Raw genomic sequence first — 18,763 nt, 5'->3', positions numbered from 1 at the left:
TTTTATTTCTTTGCTAAATTTTACATAGGTTACACTCAATTCTTGAGGTGAGATAGGATGAAGAGGAATTCCTGGAATATTATAAGATGCCCTGCTTTAGACGGAACAGTCATGAATTTGGGGGTTCTAGCCCCTTACCCAGAAAGCTTCTAGTGCCTGTAATGGCCACTGTCAGCATTTTCTGGAGGTTTCCAGCATGGTAGCTTTGATTATGTCGATTAAGTCTTTCCTCATACATGATGGATGATGCTTGATCCAGGCATGAAGACTTTGGGACTAAGAATCTGATCATTCATTCATTCAATCATATTTACTGAGCGCTTACTGTGTGCAGAGCACTGTCCTAAGCGCTTGGGAACTACAAGTTGGCAACATATAGAGATGGTCCCTGCCCAACAGCGGGCTCACGGTCCAGAAGACTAAGCGCTTGGGAAGTACAATTCAGCAACAAAAAGAGACAATCTCTGTCCACATGGGCTCATTGTCTATAAGAGGGGAGATACACGTCAAAACAGGTAAACAGGCATTAATTAGAGTTATAGAGTTAACCCTGCTCCACCAATTGTCAGCTGTGTGACTTTGGGCAAGTCACTTCACTTCTCTGGGCCTCAGTTCCCTCATCTGTAAAATGGGGATTAAGACTGTGAGGCCCCTGTGGGACAACCTGATATTTTGAGAAGTAGCGTGACTCAGTGGAAAGAGCACGGACTTTGGAGTCGGGGGTCATGGGTTCAAATCCCGGCTCTTCCAAATGTCAGCTGTGTGACCTTGGGCAAGTCACTTCACTTCTCTGGGCCTCAGTTACCTCATCTGTAAAATGGGGATTAAGACTGTGAGCCCCCCGTGGGACAACCTGATCACTTTGTAACCTCCCCAGCGCTTAGAACAGTGCTTTGCACATAGTAAGCGCTTAATAAATGCCATTATTATTATTATTATTGTTATTATAGATATGTACATGCAAGTGTTGCGGAACGGGGCGGGGAGGGGTGTTGGACAAGGGAGCAAGTCAAGGCGATGAGGAAGGGAGGGGGAGCTGAGGAAAAATGCGGGGCTTAGCCTGGGATCCACAGCCTTGAGTCTTACAATGAGGTTCCTCAGCTGTTCGCAACAGGAGAATTCAGCTCCAACATCACCGTGACCTCGGAAGAGTAAAGCAGAAATGAAAGCCACAGCTCCTGCCCCCAAGAAATGTGCCACTCAGTGACAATCACTGTGGTTCAAAGATACTGCTTTTAGTGCTAGTGGTTTGCCGGTGCCACTTGCATTTTTTCATACCAGATCGTGTTCCCCTGGGGTAGTGGTACAATAAGCAAACAATGGTATTTATTGAGCGCTTATTGTGTGCAGGTACAATATAACAGAGTTGGAAGACATGTGTTGTTGGGTAGGGACCGTCTCTATATGTTCCCCAGCGCTTAGTACAGTGCTCTGCACACAGTAAGTGCTGAGTAAATACGATTGAATGAATAAATGAGCTTAATAATAATAATAATAATAATGATGATATTTATTAAGTGCTTACTCTGTGCCAAACACTGTTCTAAGCGCTGGGGTAGATACAAGGTCATTCATTCATTCATTCAATCGTATTTATGGAGCGCTTACTGTGTGCAGAGCACTGTACTAAGCGCTTGGGAAGTACAAGTTGGCAATATATAGAGACGGTCCCCACCCAACAGTGGGCTCACAGTCTAGAAGTCACTTAGGTAATCAGGTTGTCCCACATGAGCTCACGGTCTCAATCCCCATTTTACAGATGAGGTAACTGAGGCACAGCGAAGTTAAGTGACTTACCCAACATCACACACCTGACAAGTGTGTACTTGTCAAGTGTGTACTGTGCTTCCCAAGCGCTTAGTACAGTGCTCTGCACACAGTAAGCGCTCAATAAATACGATTGATGATGATGATGACAAGAGGTGGAGCTGAGATTAGAACCCATGACCTCTGACTCCCATGCCCATCCGTGCTCTTTCCACTAAGCCACACTGCTTCTCACTCCTATCTTCTTAAGCAGATAGACAATCAGAGGTGCGGCGCTTTGTGACATGCCAGCAGGAATTTTATGAAGAAAAGTGCATTTATGCCAACGTGACCTCAGCGGAGTGCAGCTGCTTCTGTACCCCAGTGCCAAAGCCCAGCAGGTGCCTGCCAATGTAGCCACCGCGATAGTTGCTTTGGTCTTTGCTGCCCACTTTAGCTGGCCATTTTCAGGATTCCTGCTGAATCTGTCTCCCCAATAATAATAATAATAATAATAATAGCATTTCTTAAGTGCCTACTATGTGCAAAGCACTGTTCTAAGTGCTGGGGAGGTTACAAGGTGATCAGGTTGTCCCACAGGGGCCTCACAATCTTAATCCCCATTTTACAGATGATGTAACTGAGGCACAGAGAAGTTAAGTGACTTGCCCAAAGTCACACAGCTGACAATTGGCGGAGCCGGGATTTGAACCTATGACCTCTGACTCCAAAGCCTGTGCTCTTTCCAATGAGCCATGCTGGAGAGATTACAAGGTGATCAGGTTGTCCCACAGGGGCCTCACAATCTTAATCCCCATTTTCCAGATGAGGTAACTGAGGCCCAGGGAAGTTAAGTGACTTGCCCAAAGTCACACAGCTGACAATTGGCGGAGCCGGGATTTGAACCCATGACCTCTGACTCCAAAGCCTGTGCTCTTTCCAATGAGCCACGCTGTTTCTCATAAGACACATTAAGTGGTTCAGAAACCTTTGCCACTCTGAGGGCATAGTGTCCAGAAGCATTCTCCTGCTGATCATACCCACTGTTACATTTGAAGGTAGGAATCATGCCTTTTTCTTCTGCTGAATATTCCAAACCCTGGGCAGAGTGATCTGCACACAGTCGGTGCTCAGGAAATTCTGCAGCTGCTAATGTTGGGGTTCTGTGCCGAAAACCCCCGGATTACCTCTCCCAGCGGGGGTAGCCCTGCCGGCCAGGCTCGGAGGCCAGTAGTGGTTGTGGGACTGTGAGCCCGCTGTTGGGTAGGGACCATCTCTATATGTTTCCAACTTGTACTTCCCAAGTGCTTAGTACCACAGTAAGCGCTCAATAAATACGATTGAATGAATGAATGAATGTCAGATCACACCATGCATTCATTCATATTAGTCACTCATTCAATCGTATTTATTAAGTGTTTACTGTTTACAGAGCACTGTACCTAGTGCTTGTGGAAACACAATACAACACTAAACAGTGATAATCCCTGACCACAACGAGTTCACAGTCTAGAGAAGTCTTGAGAAGCAACGTGGCTCAGTGGAAAGAGCCCGGGCTTTGGAGTCAGATGTCACGGGTTCAAATCCCCGCTCCGCCACTTGTCAGCTGTGTGACTTTGGGCAAGTCACTTAACTTCTCTGGGTCTCAGTTACCTCATCTGTAAAATGGGGATTAAGACTGTGAGCCCCACGTGGGACAACCTGATCACCTTGAACGACCTTGAACAAGTTGTCAACACGCGCTGCCTCGAATTCCTCAGCACCAACTCTCTCCTCAACCCCCTCCAGTCTGGCTTCCATCCCCTACATTCCACGGAAACTGCCCTCTCATAGGTCACCAATGACCTCCTGCTTGCCAAATCCAACGGCTCATACTCTGTCCTAATCCTCGACCTCTCAGCTGCCTTCGACACTGTGGACCACCCCCTTCTCCTCAATACGCTTTCTGACCTTGGCTTCACAGACTCCGTCCTCTCCTGGTTCTCCTCTTACCTCTCCAGTCGTTCATTCTCAGTCTCTTTTGCAGGCTCCTCCTCCCCCTCCCATCCCCTTACTGTGGGGGTTCCCCAAGGTTCAGTGCTTGGTCCCCTTCTGTTCTCGATCTACACACACTCCCTTGGTGACCTCATTCACTCCCACGGCTTCAACTATCACATCTATGCTGATGACACCCAGATCTACATCTCTGCCCCTGCTCTCTCCCCCTCCCTCCAGGCTCGCATCACCTCCTGTCTTCAGGACATCTCCATTTGGATGTCTGCCCACCACCTAAACCTCAACATGTCCAAGACTGAACTCCTTGTCTTCCCTCCCAAACCCTGCCCTCTCCCTGACTTTCCAATCTCTGTTGACGGCACTACCATCCTTCACATCTCACAAGCCCGCAACCTTGGTGTCATCCTCAACTCCGCTCTCTCGTTCACCCCTCACATCCAAGCCGTCACCAAAACCTGCCGGTCTCAGCTCTGCAACATTGCCAAGATCCGCCCTTTCCTCTCCATCCATACCGCTACCCTGCTCATTCAAGCTCTCATCCTATCCCGTCTGGACTACTGCATCAACCTTCTCTCTGATCTCCCATCCTCGTGTCTCTCCCCACTTCAATCCATACTTCATGCTGCTGCCCGGATCATCTTTGTCTAGAAACACTGTGGGCATGTTACTCCCCTCCTCAAAAATCTCCGGTGGCTACCAATCAATCTGCGCATCAGGCAGAAACTCCTCACCCTGGGCTTCAAGGCTGTCCATCCATCCCCCCGCCCCCTCCTACCTCACCTCCGTTCTCTCCTTCTCCAGCCCAGTCCACACCCTCCGCTCCTCTACCGCTAATCTCCTCACCGTACCTCGCTCTCGCCTGTCCCGCCATCGACCCCCGGCCCACGTCATCCCCCGGGCCTGGAATGGCCTCCCTCTGCCCATCCGCCAAGCTAGCTCTCTTCCTCCCTTCAAGGCCCTACTGAGAGCTCACCTCCTCCAGGAGGCCTTCCCAGACTGAGCCCCTTCCTTCCTCTCCCCCTTGTCCCCTTCTCCATCCCCCCATCTTACCTCCTTCCCTTCTCCACAGCACCTGTATATATGTATATATGTTTGTACATATTTATTACTCTATTTATTTATCTTACTTATACATATCTATTCTATTTATTTTATTTTGTTAGTATGTTTGGTTTTGTTCTCTGTCTCCCCCTTTTAGACTGTGAGCCCACTGTTGGGTAGGGACTGTCTCTATATGTTGCCAACTTGTACTTCCCAAGCGCTTAGTACAGTGCTCTGCACACAGTAAACACTCAATAAATACAATTGATTGATTGATTGTAACCTCCTCAGCACTTAGAACAGTGCTTTGCACATAGTAAGTGCTTAATGCATGCCATTATTAGAGGGGGTGCTTAATGTGTGCAAAGCACTGTACTAAGTGCTTGGGAAGATACACTACAACACCAAACAAGACACATCCCCTTCCCACAATGAGTTCGTAATCTAGAGGGGGCAGGGGGGCTCAAGCTGCTACTGTCAGTGAGCCCACTGTTGGGTAGGGACCGTCTCTATATGCTGCCAACTTGTACTTCCCAAGCGCTTAGTACAGTGCTCTGCACACAGTAAGTGCTCAATAAATACGATTGATTGATAGCAACAGAAATCGGGAAAGGGGTGGGCAGGGTAAGACTTCCATGCTCTGTGTGTGTCTGTGTTGACCTTTTCTTATGGTATTTGTTAAGCACTACTATGTGCCAGGCACTACACTAAGCACTGGGGTTGTTGTTGTTGTCTTATGCTGTCAAGTTGTGTAAGACCCGTAGCGACACCATCTCTTCCAGAACGTCCCACTTCCATCTGCAATCGTTCTGGTAGCATATCCATAGAGTTTTCTCGGTAAAAATAAGGAAGTGGTTTACAGTTGCATCCTTCCGGGCAGTGAACGAGTCTCTGCCCTCGACTATTTATTTATTTATTTATTTATTTATTTATTTATTTTTATTATTTTATTTATTTATTTATTTATTCTATGTATTCTATTTATTTGTTTATTTATTTTATTTGTACATATCTATTCTATTTTATTTTGTTTGTATGTTTGGTTTTGTTCTCTGTCTCCCCCTTTTAGACTGTGAGCCCACTGTTTGGTAGGGACTGTCTCTATATGTTGCCAACTTGTACTTCCCAAGCGCTTAGTACAGTGCTCTGCACACATTAAGTGCTCAATAAATACGATTGATTGATTGACTCCTCCCATGCCGCTGCTGCCCAGCATGGGTGAGTTTTGACTTGTAGCAGATTGCCTTCCACTCACTAGCCACTGGCCAAGCTAGGAATGAAATGAAATGGAGTGGGTAAGCCCCTGCTTGACTCTCCCTCCCCTAGTCGTGACCGGTAGAGTACTGGAAACAGAGAAGCAGCATGGCTTAGTGGAAAGAGCCCGGGCTTGGGAGTCAGTGGTCATGGGTTCTAATCCCGGCTCCACCACTGGTCAGCTGTGTGACTTTGGGCAAGTGACTTCACTTCTCTGGGCCTCAGTTACCTCATCTGGAAAATGGGGATTATGATTGTGAGCCCCATGTGGGACAACCTGATTATCTTGTATCTACCCCAGCGTTTAGAACAGTGCTTGGCACATAGTAAGCGCTTAACAAATACCTCATTATCTACAGGTGCGACCCTGAGAGGGGAAACACTGGGGTAAATACAAGATAATTGAGTTGGACACAGCCTCTGTTTCATATAGGGCTAACAATCTTAATCGTCATTTGACAGATAAGGTAACTGAGGCCCACAGAAGTGAATTGACTTGCCCAAGGTCACACAGCAGACAAGTGGTGGAGCCAGGATTAGAACCCAAGTCCTTTGGACTCCCAGGCCACTGCTCTATCCACTAGGCCATACGGCTTCTTCTTGTGTGAGTGTGTACACATGCCTGTCTATAAGCCCTGACTACACATCTCTGTCCCTTCTTTATATATCATTTTTTCCTCTTCTTCTCTTTTGCGTTTCCTGCTTTGTAGCCCCACCTCTTGGTCACCTCCCCTTGACCCTCTCTGAACTCCCCAAAACACAGTCACCAGAGCCTGAAATAATTTTCCTACTTCTGAGTGACTTGGAAATCATCTGCAAACAAACCAACTCCATTTAAGCTATCTAACTTCCTTATTTCTCCAACCAAAGCCATATAAAAGCTCACTGTGGGCAGGGAGTGTGTCTGTTTATTATTATATTGTACTCTCCCAAGGGCTTGGTACAGTGTTCTGCACACAGTAAGTGCTCAATAAATACAACTGACTAACTGCACTGCCTCTTCCTAGGATTCAAGCACTGATTATACCACCCTCGGACTTGCATTGGGCCTCCAAGGAGTTGACCAGGACCCCATTAATTTTAGGATGGGCATCAGGATGGCCTTGGGATGTCTAAAGATTAAATCAATCAATCAATCAATCAATCGTATTTATTGAGCGCTTACTGTGTGCACAGCACTGTACTAAGCGCTTGGGAAGTACAAGTTGGCAACTTATAAAACATATTAAAGGTTATGAAGGAGCATGGCCTAGTGGTAAAAACACTAAAACTGTATTCTGATTGTCAAAGCTGACAGGGAGATCTGCTAGCTTTAGAGCATTGTCTATTATTGATGCCAATCACTGCAGTGAATGGGATCGTTAAAGGAAATATTTAGTTTAGGATTTGATGAATTTGGATTTACTGGTGCTCAAATTTAGTGGAGGTAGAGAGAGCATCTCCTATGAATAAGGGAGAGTAGTAGCTAGGGAAAGCAAACAAACAAACAAAATCAGTCAATCGGTGGTAGTACAATACAGTTGGTAGACATAATCCCTGCCCTCATAGTCCCTGTCCTCTACGGTCTAGTGGGGAAGACACACATTAAAATAGGTTACAGACAAGGGGAGCAGCAGAACATAATGGTATGGATATCGGTGCTCATGGGGTGAGGGAGGACTGAATGAATTTATCAAAGTACTTAGGAGGTGCAGACCCAAGTACAACAGAGGAGAGAGATTAGTAGGGTAGGGAGACAAGATGAGGGTGATTCCTTACAACCTTCTGGGGAAATGTCTTCAAAAGAAAGAAATTGGAAAAGATACATATTTCTATACAGGAATAAATATTTGGGTGGGGGCTGCTTTCTCTAAGTGAGAATAATAATAATAACAATGATGGCATTTATTAAGCACTTACTATGTGCAGAGCACTGTTCTAAGTGCTGGGGAGGTTACAAGGTGATCAGGTTGTCCCATGGGGAGTTCACAGTCTTAATCCCCATTTGACAAATGAGGTAACTGAGGCACAGAGAAGTTTAGTGACTTGCCCAAAGTCACACAGCTAACAATTGGCAGAGAGTCGGGATTTGAACCCATGACCTCTGACTCCAAAGCCTGTGTTCTTTCCACTGAGCCATGCTGCTAATAAGAAAACAGTGCTGAGCTCTTAGTACAGTGCTCTGCAGACAGTAGGCGCTTAACAAAATATGACTGAATGAATGAAAAGGCTCTTTCCTATAGGCCATTTGGCTAATAATTAACATACCAAACTCCAAACTTTTGATTTTAAGAATATTAAATCAGGACAACAGCCACTATTCTGTTTCTAAGGGGAAAAAAATGCTTAACTGATTTATGAGAAGTCTCATAGGCTCAGATGAACACAGGCCTAAGATCAAATTGCTCTTTCAAAATCAAGTTCTGCCACGATGAATGCAAATGAATTAGAATTATTACACTCTAGATTATAAACTCCCTGTGGGCAGGAAACATGTCTGCTAATTCCGTCGTATTGTGCTTTCCCAAGTGCTTAGTACATTGCTCTGCACATAGTAAGTGCTCAATAAATACTACCAATTGATTGATTGATTGACTGAATACATAGTTGACAGGAGTTAAAAATAAAGGAAATATTTATTGGGACAGAAAAGGAAGTAAGGAAAATACATTTTAGACATTGACTAAAGGGGGAAGAGAGGTTACAGAACAGGATTAAACCCCAGTTGCCCAGACATACATATCTCTAGTCAAGTGGCTCGTCACTTGCCAGCTGTGTGACTTCGGGCAAGTCACTTAACTTCTTTGGGCCTCAGTTACCTCATCCTGTAAAATGGGGATTAAGACTTCTAGACTGTGAGCCCGCTGTTGGATAGGGACCGTCTGTATATGTTGCCAACTTGTACTTCCCAAGCGCTTAGTACAGTGCTCTGCATGCAATAAGCGCTCAATAAATACAATTGAATGAATGAATGAATGAAAGACTGTGAGTCCCACGTGGGACACGGACTGTGTCCAACTAGATTAGCCTGTATCTATCCCAGTGCTTAGTACAGTGCCTCGGACAGTGCTCAGCAGTTAGAACAGTGCTCAGTACTTAGAACAGTGCTTGACACATAGTAAATGCTTAACAAATACCATCATTATTATAAGCACTTCACAAATACCATAAAAAAGAAAGCACTTTCAAAATTAAAGTTGCCGTGTTACAGTTCTACGGACTCTGTTTAGTTCTGAGAGCAGCGAGGCTATTCAGCTCCGTCTTCTGGGGCTAGCAGGGCAGAAGACTACGGCCATAAACAAAACCACGAGCACCAAAACGAGAGAACTTCGCTGTGAAAGAAAGAGGCGGATGTCACGACAGAGAGAATGCAGGATGAAAGGCCACGCTTACCGGTACCTTCATTTTAAAGTCATCTCGATAGAGTTTAATGCCGATGTCAGCGATTGTCCTCTGGATGAAGCGGGATGGCCTCAGGACAAATACAAGCTGCAGGTTGCCTGGAAATGCACCCTAGAAGGATCAGGAGAGTGTTAGGGAGGGAAGAAATGTCGCATCCATTCAGGGTCCCCGGGCAACCCATGTCCTGCTTGCTTGGCAACTCTTTGATCCCCCAAACCAAGCGTGGCCTAGAAAAGGGAGAGAAATGCGACCCCACAAAGTGACTAATACTCCCTGAGCACCACCCGGGAAACAAGCAGTGTATGCGGATCACTTGGATCTGTCTGTGTCCCCCATGACACTGGAATCTCCTTGAGGGCAAGAAACATGTGTTTTCCTCCTATTACGCTCTCCCTACTCATTCATTCATTCTATTGTAATAACAATAATGATGATGGCATTTGTTAAGCGCTTACTATGTGCAAAGCACTGTTCTAAGTGCTGGGGGGGAATACAAGGTGATCAGGTTGTCCCACGTGGGGCTTACAGTCATCATCCCCATTTTACAGATGAGGTAACTGAGGCCCCGAGAAGTTAAGTGACTTGCCCAAGGTCACACAGCAGACATGTGGCGGGGCCGGGACTCGAACCCATGACCTCTGACTCCAAAGCCCGTGCTCTTTCCACTGAGCCACGCTTACCATGCCCAGGGCACTTGGGAAAGTACAATACAACAGTGGACATTCCCTGCCCACAACGAGCTCACAATCTACTGCTTAGAGAAGCAGCGTGGCTCTGTGGAAAGAGCCCGGGTTTTGGAGTCAGAGGTCATGGGTTCAAATCCTGGCTCCACCAATTGTCAGCTGTGTGACTTTAGGCAAGTCACTTCACTTCTCTTTGCCTCAGTTACCTCATCTGTAAAAATGGGGATTAAGACTGTGAGCCCCCGTGGGTCAACCTGATCACCTTGTAACCTCCCCAGTGCTTAGAACAGTGCTTTGCACATAGTAAGTGCTTAATAAATGCCATCATCATCATCATTACCTTGTATCTACCCCAGCGCTTAGAACAGTGCTTTGCACATAGTAAGCACTTAATAAATGCCATTATTATTATTATTACTGCTCAGTACAGTAAGCGCTCAATAAAAACTATCAGTTGATTGATTGATTCGCAATCAGATCTATGACCTTTGGACATTTTCTACCCACCCCACCCTCAACCCCACAGCACTTACGTACATATCTTTAAATGATATATTGTAAATTATTTATTTATAGTGATGTCTGTCTCCTCATCTAGACTGTAAACTTGCTGAGGGCAGGGAATGTGTCTGCCAACTCTGTCATCCAGGTTGCTTCCAAGTCCTTAGTACAGTGCTCTGCACATAGTAAGCCCTCAATAAGGACCTGAGTTCTAATCCTAGGTCTGCCGCATGTCTGCTGTGTGACCTTGGACAAGTCACTTCACTTCTCTGGGCCTCAGTTACCTCATCTGTAAAATCAATCAATCGTATTTATTAAGCGCTTACTGTGTGCAGAGCACTGTACTAAGCGCTTGAGAAGTACAAGATGGCAACATATAGAGACAGTCCCTACCCAACAGTGGGCTCACAGTCTAAAAATGAGGATTAAGAGTGTGAGCCCCTTGTGGGATAAGGACTGTGTCCAACCTGATTACCTTGTATCTACCCCAGTGCTTAGAACAGTGCCTGGCACATGATAAGTGCTTAACAAATACTACAATTGTTATAATTATTATTATTATTATTATCTCAACATGATGTGAAATTGCCTTGCTCTCACTCAGAAAAACAATCAGCCTTCAGAGTGTTCATAAACTTGACTTTTTATAAAAGATGAAAATATCCTAGTTGCTCAACGATCACCCAAAACCCTTTATTTTCATGAACACTATGTATGATCATACACACTACATACACACTCATACATACACACTACGTATGTTTGTAAGAGAAGCAGCGTGGCTCAGTGGAAAGAGCCCGGGTTTTGGAGTCATGGGTTCAAATCCCAGCTCCGCCAATTGTCAGATGTGTGACTTTGGGCAAGTCACTTCACTTCTCTGTGCCTCAGTTCCCTCATCTGTAAAATGGGGATTAAGACTGTGAGCCCCTGTGGGACAACCTGATCACCTTATTACCTCACCAGGGCTTAGAACAGTGCTTTGCACATAGTAAGCGCTTAATAAATGCCATCATTATTATTATTATTATTATGTTCACTACATTTCCAATGGACTTGGGTACCTCTCTTTCAAAGAGGGAGTGTGCCTGCCTGAATTTGCATTTGAAATGAGACTCAGGACTGTTTGGCTTTTAACAGCCCGTGTCTTAGCAGGACAGGGGATTTCAACAGTCTTTATCCCACATTCAGCCATTCCTTCCTTCCTGAAGACCGAAGCCTTCGGCGGGCACAGAGTGGGGGAGGAAAGAGGAAGAGAGGGAGGGGTGGAAAACATCCTGCAAAACAGAAAGGATGAGCCCCGAGCTTATTCAGTCTTAGAGGATTTCGACTTTCCCAGCGGCAAATGGAAGGCAAGCCAAAATCCCGGGTACTTACTGCTATGCGAGTCAAGGATGCCTTTACGGAGCTCCATTTGTCTCTTCGTCTGTCAATAACGATGATGAATCCAATGCTAGCAGCTTCCAGACTGCAAAAGAGACGAGATGAGCGTACAGGGTTACATGGAGATGCCCCGGTTCTGAGCACTTGGTGAAGCGGGCCACAGCCTCCATATCACTCCAAGCTCATTATTTGAACGCCCAGGGCTGGGAGACTGAATAATTCTCTCTGATGGCCAAGCAAGGCAAGGCAATTTCTTTTTTCTAAGCCTTAGCTTAGGAGCCTCAACAGAACATGAATATTTTATCCTTTTCTGCTCGGCTGCTTTGGTACAAGCTGGCAAATAGATTGGAACGGTCTGAATTGAGGGAACCAACATAGCTTGGCCAATTCTTTGATTAGGGAACTGCTTTGGTGCCTATCCCGAAAACTCCAAAATGTCCCTGGCACGTTCTTTTCTTTCGCCAGAAGCCACATCACAGCAGGGTTAGGAGGCAGTGCGTCGACTGCTAAATCTGAGCCGCCCAACCGGGGGGATTAAAAAAAAAAAAAGAAAACAAGAAAAAAAAAAGCCCATCTCCTTAAGATCTGACATAGACAACAGGCACAAAAGGAAACAGCGATGAGTCAGGAACTGGTGGATTTTTTAGACACATTTTCCTTCGTATTTAAAGGTACACACTACTGCTGCTGCATAATTTTTTTCCCTCTAAATCCTTTTGAAATATATAATTTAACCGAGGTCCTTTCTGTTTCATCCAACAAGGGCCCTGCTGACCACATTGAAGTAATATGGACTCCACTGTGCTCCAGGGGAAGGAAGGGTAGTGAGGCCGTAGCTCAGAGTCCCTGGCCCAAAGATAATGTTTCCTGGCTTCCAGCCCCTCACTCTGTTTTGGGAACAGCTGACCAAGCTGTTTTGGTGCAACAGCATCTTAAAATGCCCAGGGCCAACTTCGTTAGTCAAGAGGCGAACCCCTGGCCTACATCAATCAATCAATCAATCAATCGTATTTATTGAGCGCTTACTATGTGCAGAGCACTGTACTAAGCGCTTGGGAAGTACAAATTGGCAACACATAGAGACAGTTCCTACCCAACAGGGGGCTCACAGTCTAAAAGGGGGAGACAGAGAACAGAACCAAACATACCAACAAAATAAAATAAATAGGATAGAAATGTACAAGTAAAATAAATAAATAAATAAATAAATAGAGTAATAAACATGTACAACCATATATACATATATACAGGTGCTGTGGGGAAGGGAAGGAGGTAAGATGGGGGGATGGAGAGGGGGAGAGGAAGGAGGGGGCTCAGTCTGGGAAGGCCTCCTGGAGGAGGTGAGCTCTCAGCAGGGCTTGAAGGGAGGAAGAGAGCTAGCTTGGCGGAGGGAGGGCATTCCAGGCCCGGGGGATGACGTGGGCCGGGGGTCGACGGCGGGACAGGCGAGAACGAGGTACAGTGAGGAGATTAGCGGTGGAGGAGCGGAGGGTGCGGGCTGGGCTGGAGAAGGAGAGAAGGGAGGTGAGGTAGGAGGGGGCGAGGGGATGGACAGCCTTGAAGCCCAGGGTGAGGAGTTTCTGCCTGATGTGAAGATTGATTGGTAGCCACTGGAGATTTTTGAGGAGGGGAGTAATATGCCCAGAGCGTTTCTGGACAAAGATAATCCGGGCAGCAGCATGAAGTATGGATTGAAGTGGAGAGAGACACGAGGATGGGAGATCAGAGAGAAGGCTGGTACAGTAGTCCAGACGGGATAGGATGAGAGCCTACATCATGCCTCTGTCCTGGACGCCTTCCCTCCTCAAATCCGACAATTACTCTCCCCCTCTTCAAAGCCTTATTGAAGGAACATCTCCTCCAAGAGGCCTTCCCAGACTAAGCCCCCGCTTTCCTCTTCTCCACTTGCTCCCTTTGTTCTTCCCCACTCCCAACACCACGTGCTTATGTACATTTCTGTCATTTATTTATTTGCATTGATGCCTGTATCCCCCCCTCCACCCCTCCACCCCCGTCTAGACTGTAAGCTCATAGTGGGCAGGGACTGTGTCTGTTTATTGTTGTATTTGTACTTTCCCAATAATAATAATAATAATAATAATAATAATAATAGCATTTATTAAGCGCTTACTATGTGCAAAGCACTGTTCTAAGCGCTGGGGAGTTTACAAGGTGATCAGGTTGTCCCACGGGGGGCTCACATTCTTAATCCCCATTTTACAGATGAGGGAACTGAGGCCCAGAGAAGTCAAGTGACTTGCCCAAAGTCACACAGCTGGTAAGTGGTGGAGCTGGGATTTGAACCGATGACCTCTGACTCCAAAGCCCGGGCTCTTTCCACTGAGCCACGCTGCTTCCCCGTACTTGTACTTTCCCAAGTGCTTAATACAGTGCTCTGCACACAATAAGCGCTCAATAAATATCCCTGAATGACTGAATGAACAGGTGATGGTCTCAATTTCATGTTGTCAATACAGCTATTTAGCCGTGTGTACAGTTTCCCTGCTGCAGGTAGTTACCATTACCTTACTCTGTGCAAAGTTCATTCAATCGTATTTGTTGAGTGCTTAGGGTGTGCAGAGCACTGTACTAAGTGCTCAATAAATACGATTGAATGAATGGATAGAGCATAGCGGTCAAGGTGTCTGATGTGCCATCGGGAGAGTATCCGGGCATCACAGCCAGAGAAGCAGCGTGGCATAATAATAATAATAATAATAGCACTTATTAAGCTCTTACTATATGCAAAGCACTGTTCTAAGCGCTGGGGAGGTTACAAGGTGATGAGGTTGTCCCACGGGGGGCTCACAGTCTTCATCCCCATTTTACAGATGAGGTAACTGAGGCCCAGAGAAGTTAAGTGACTTGCCCAAGGTCACACAGCTGACATAGTGGATACAGAACAGGGCTGGGAGTCAGAAGGACCTGGGTTCTAGTCCCTGCTCTGCTACTTGTCCGCTGTGCGACCTGGGGGATGAGGAGTGGCGTGGCTCAGTGGCAAGAGCCTGGGCTTGGGAGTCAGAGGTCGTGGGTTCTAATCCTGACTCCACCACTTGTCAGCTGTGTGACTTTGGGCAAGTCACTTAGCTTCTCTGTGCCTCAGTTACCTCATCTGTAAAATGGGGATTAAAACTGTGAGCCCCACGTGGGACAACCTGATCAACTTGTATTCCCCCAGCGCTTGGAACAGTGCTTTACACATAGTAAGCGCTTAACAAATACCATCATTATTATTGTTATTATTTAGCTTCTCTGGGCCTCAGTTACCTTATCTATAAAATAGGGATTAAGACTGTGAGCCCACGTGGGACAGGGATTTTGTCCAACCTGATTAGTTTGTATCTACAAGAGCTTAGTACAGTGCTCTGCACACAGTAAGCGCTCAGTAAATACGATTGATTGATTGATTGATTGATCTACCCCAGCGCTTAGTACAGTGCCTGGCACATAGTAAGCAGTTAACAAACACTGTTTAAGAAAAAAAAACAACGTATTAACCCTGTTTGCCCGCTACTCTCCAGCTTGCAGTCTTCATCCTCCCCATTTTGCCTTCTAAATGGTTACCATCTTTCAACTCTCTTGTCTCAGACCCTACAAAAATGTTGTTCTCCAGCCAGGATGTCCAACCCCTCCAAAATGTGACAGACCTCCCCTATCTCCAACTCAAAGCCCTCCCAAAATGCCACCTCTTTCGGGAAGCCTTCCCCTATTACTTCTCCTCAAACCAGTCACGTCAACCCAACACCATTCCTAGAATTTGTATATTTTATTCCTTTCCTCAATGCTTGTGGGCAGAGATACATTTTCATTTGTATATTCATCTGAATATTCATGATAGGCTGATATTCGACAGTATTGTTCTTCCTCTTACACTATTTGCAAATAATTTTTTCTGTTTGTACAGCCCAAATTGAAAGTTCCTGGATGCGGTGATCATGGGTTTTGCTTCTGTTGTCCTCTCCTAGGTGTTTGATTTGGTACTTCACCACAGTTAAATGCAAGTTCCTTCAATCAATCGATCAATCAATAGCATTTATTGAGCACTTATCGTGTGCAGAGCACTATACTAAGTTTGGGAGAGTATGGTACAATCGAGTTAGTAGACTTTAAATGTTGCCCAGCAACGATCAGTCAATTGATCGATCATATTTATCGAGCGCTAACTGTGTGCAAAGCACTGTATTAAGTGCTTCGGAGAGTTCAACACAGCAATATAAGGGACACACTGCCTGCCCACAGAGCACTAACAGTCTAGAGGGGATGATTCAGGGCTAATCTTCTATATCTATACAATCTGCACTGGGCCCTCATCTTGGCCTGTACATGAACCTCACTGGAATGAAGCCGAGAAACCGAGGAGTAGTGTGGCCTAATGGGTAGAGCATGGGATAGAGAACCGAAGGACGTGGGTTCTAATTCCGGCTCCACCATGTGTCTGCTGTATGATCTTGGGGAAGTCATTTCACTTCTCTGGGCCACAGTTACCTCATCTGTAAAATGGGGTTTAAGACTGTGAGCTCCATGTAGGACAGGGACTGTGTCCAACCCGATTAGCTTGTAACCAACATAGCCCTTAGTATGTGCCTGGCACATAGTAAGTGCTTAAAAATTCCACAATTATTATTATTATTATCATTAAAAAGGTAATGGGACTGATGTCAAATCAGTTAATCAATCAATGGCATTTATTGAGTGCCTACTGAATGTAGAGCACTCTACTAAGTGGTGAGGAGTGTTTATTGTTGTCTTGTACTCTCCCCGGGGCTTAGTACAGTGCTCTGCACATAGTAAGCACTCAATAAATGTGATTGAATGAATGAATCCACTAGAATTAGTAGACAAGATCAATGCCCTCAAGGAGCTGGCAGCCACTGAGCAGGGGAGACAGTAAAATAAATAACAAATAGAAGGAAGAAGGAAAGGGGGTTCTGTAGACATGTTAGTGCCTAAAGAAGAGAATATACTACATAACTGCACCAGTCTTTTGCAGAATTTTTACAAAGGGGATGGGATATTACATGGGGAATTAAGTGGCAATTAGAGAAAGGGGAGTGAACAGAGAAGAAAAAAAGGAGGAGAGGGGAGATAATGTCTGCTTACTTTATTTTACTCTTAAGGGTTTAGTACAGTGCTCTGCACAGAGTAAGGGTTCAGTAAATACTACTGATGGATTGATTGAAGGGAGAAGTAAAGGAATGGTAAGTGGGCCCTTGAGGCTGCATCACCTATTTTTCATTCATTCATTCAATTGTATTTATTGAGTGCTTACTGTGTGCAGAGCACTGTACTAAGCGCTTGGGTGAGCACAATACAACAATACATAGGCACCTTCCCCTACCCACAACGAACTGACAGTCTAGCGGGGGAAGACAAACGTTAATATAAATGAATAAATTACAGATACTGAGGGGCAGGGAGAGGGGAAGAACACAGGGAGTGAGTCAGGGTGACGCAGAAGGGAGTGGGAGAAGAGGAAAGGGGGTGCTTAGTCAGGGAATCAATCAATCAATCAATCAATTGTATTTATTTAGTGCTTACTGTGTGCACAGCACTGTACTAAGTGCTTGGGAAGTATAAGCTGGCAACACATAGAGACAGTCCCTACTGGAGGAGATGGGCCTTCAATAAGGCTTTGGAGGGGTGGGAAGAGTAATTGTCTGTCAGATTTGAGGAGTGAAGCAGCATGGCTCAGTGGAAAGAGCACAGGCTTTGGAGTCAGAGGTCATGGGTTTGAATCCTGGCTCCGCCACATGTCTGCTGTGTGATCTTGGGCAAGTCACTTAACTTCTCTGAGCCTCAGTTCCCTCATCTGTAAAATGGGGATTAAGACTGTGAGCCCCGAGTGGGACAACCTGATCACTTTGTATCCCCCCCAGCTCTTAGAACAGTGCTTTGCACATAGTAAGCGCTTAATAAATGCCATTAAAAAAAAAAGCACTGTTCCCCACCCTCCCATCTCATCCTCCCCACCAACCGTGGTCTTTTCAGAGAAGAAGCTCCCTATCTCCTTCCGCAAGCCTGTGCCAAGGATTTTTTCACTTTCAGACCCTTCTTCTCTTCCACCGTGTGTGAGCTTGCTTCTTTTGATTATGGTGGAATAATACTGAGATCCCATGGCACTTCTGTAGTGTCACTGTCTAAATAGGTGTGCAGCCAAAAATATGCTCTAGTCTTCTGCTATACCCTAGCCTTCTGCTGTGTTCTAGCCCCTCACTATGTTCTTACTATCTTCTTACTATGTTCTAGCCTCTTACTATGTACCCTCATCTGTAAAATGGGGATGAAGACTGCGAGCCCCACATGGGACAAGCTGATTACCTTGTATCTACCCCAGCGCTTAGAACAGTGCTTGGCATATAGTGAGCGCTTAACAAATACCATCATTTTTATTACTATGTTCTAGCCTCCTGCTGTGCTCTAGATTCCTAGTTATGTTCTAGCCTCATGCTACGTTCTAGCCTCTTGCTATACTTTAGTCTACAATGCTCTAGCCTCCTTCTATTCTGTGCATCCTGAAGGTGATCAAAACTACCTGTTGAGGATAAGGCAACAACAGCAAAGTAAAGCATCTCAATTCCCTTTCTGGGTTAAGATGGAAGATTAAAAAGACGGGTTAACAAACTTCCTTAGCTCATAAATGAGATTTTACAAGAAGGTAAATTTAGACTCAAAATAATAATAATAATAATGGCATTTATTAAGCACTTACTATGTGCAAAGCACCGTTCTAAGCACTGGGGAGGTTACAAGGTGATCAGGTTGTCCCACCGGGGTCTCACAGT

At 45.6% G+C, this 18,763-nt stretch overlaps 1 protein-coding gene across 1 annotated transcript in view; it reads right to left on the bottom strand.

The window, feature by feature from the left end:
- MCF2L2 (MCF.2 cell line derived transforming sequence-like 2) overlaps positions 1-18,763 on the bottom strand; it is a 491,086-nt gene that overhangs the window by 332,490 nt on the left and 139,833 nt on the right. The window contains exons 4-5 of the mRNA XM_038758478.1: positions 11,976-12,066; positions 9,409-9,528 (exon numbers count right to left, since the gene is read on the bottom strand). Coding sequence (XP_038614406.1) covers positions 9,409-9,528; positions 11,976-12,066 — 211 coding nt within the window. The remainder of the gene's footprint in view (positions 1-9,408; positions 9,529-11,975; positions 12,067-18,763) is intronic.

The sequence above is a fragment of the Tachyglossus aculeatus genome, chromosome 1 (assembly GCF_015852505.1).
Source record: "Tachyglossus aculeatus isolate mTacAcu1 chromosome 1, mTacAcu1.pri, whole genome shotgun sequence".
Taxonomy (NCBI): domain Eukaryota; kingdom Metazoa; phylum Chordata; class Mammalia; order Monotremata; family Tachyglossidae; genus Tachyglossus; species Tachyglossus aculeatus.
The sequence above is the reverse complement of the archived record's forward strand: the minus strand, read 5'-3'. Positions and strand labels throughout refer to the sequence as shown.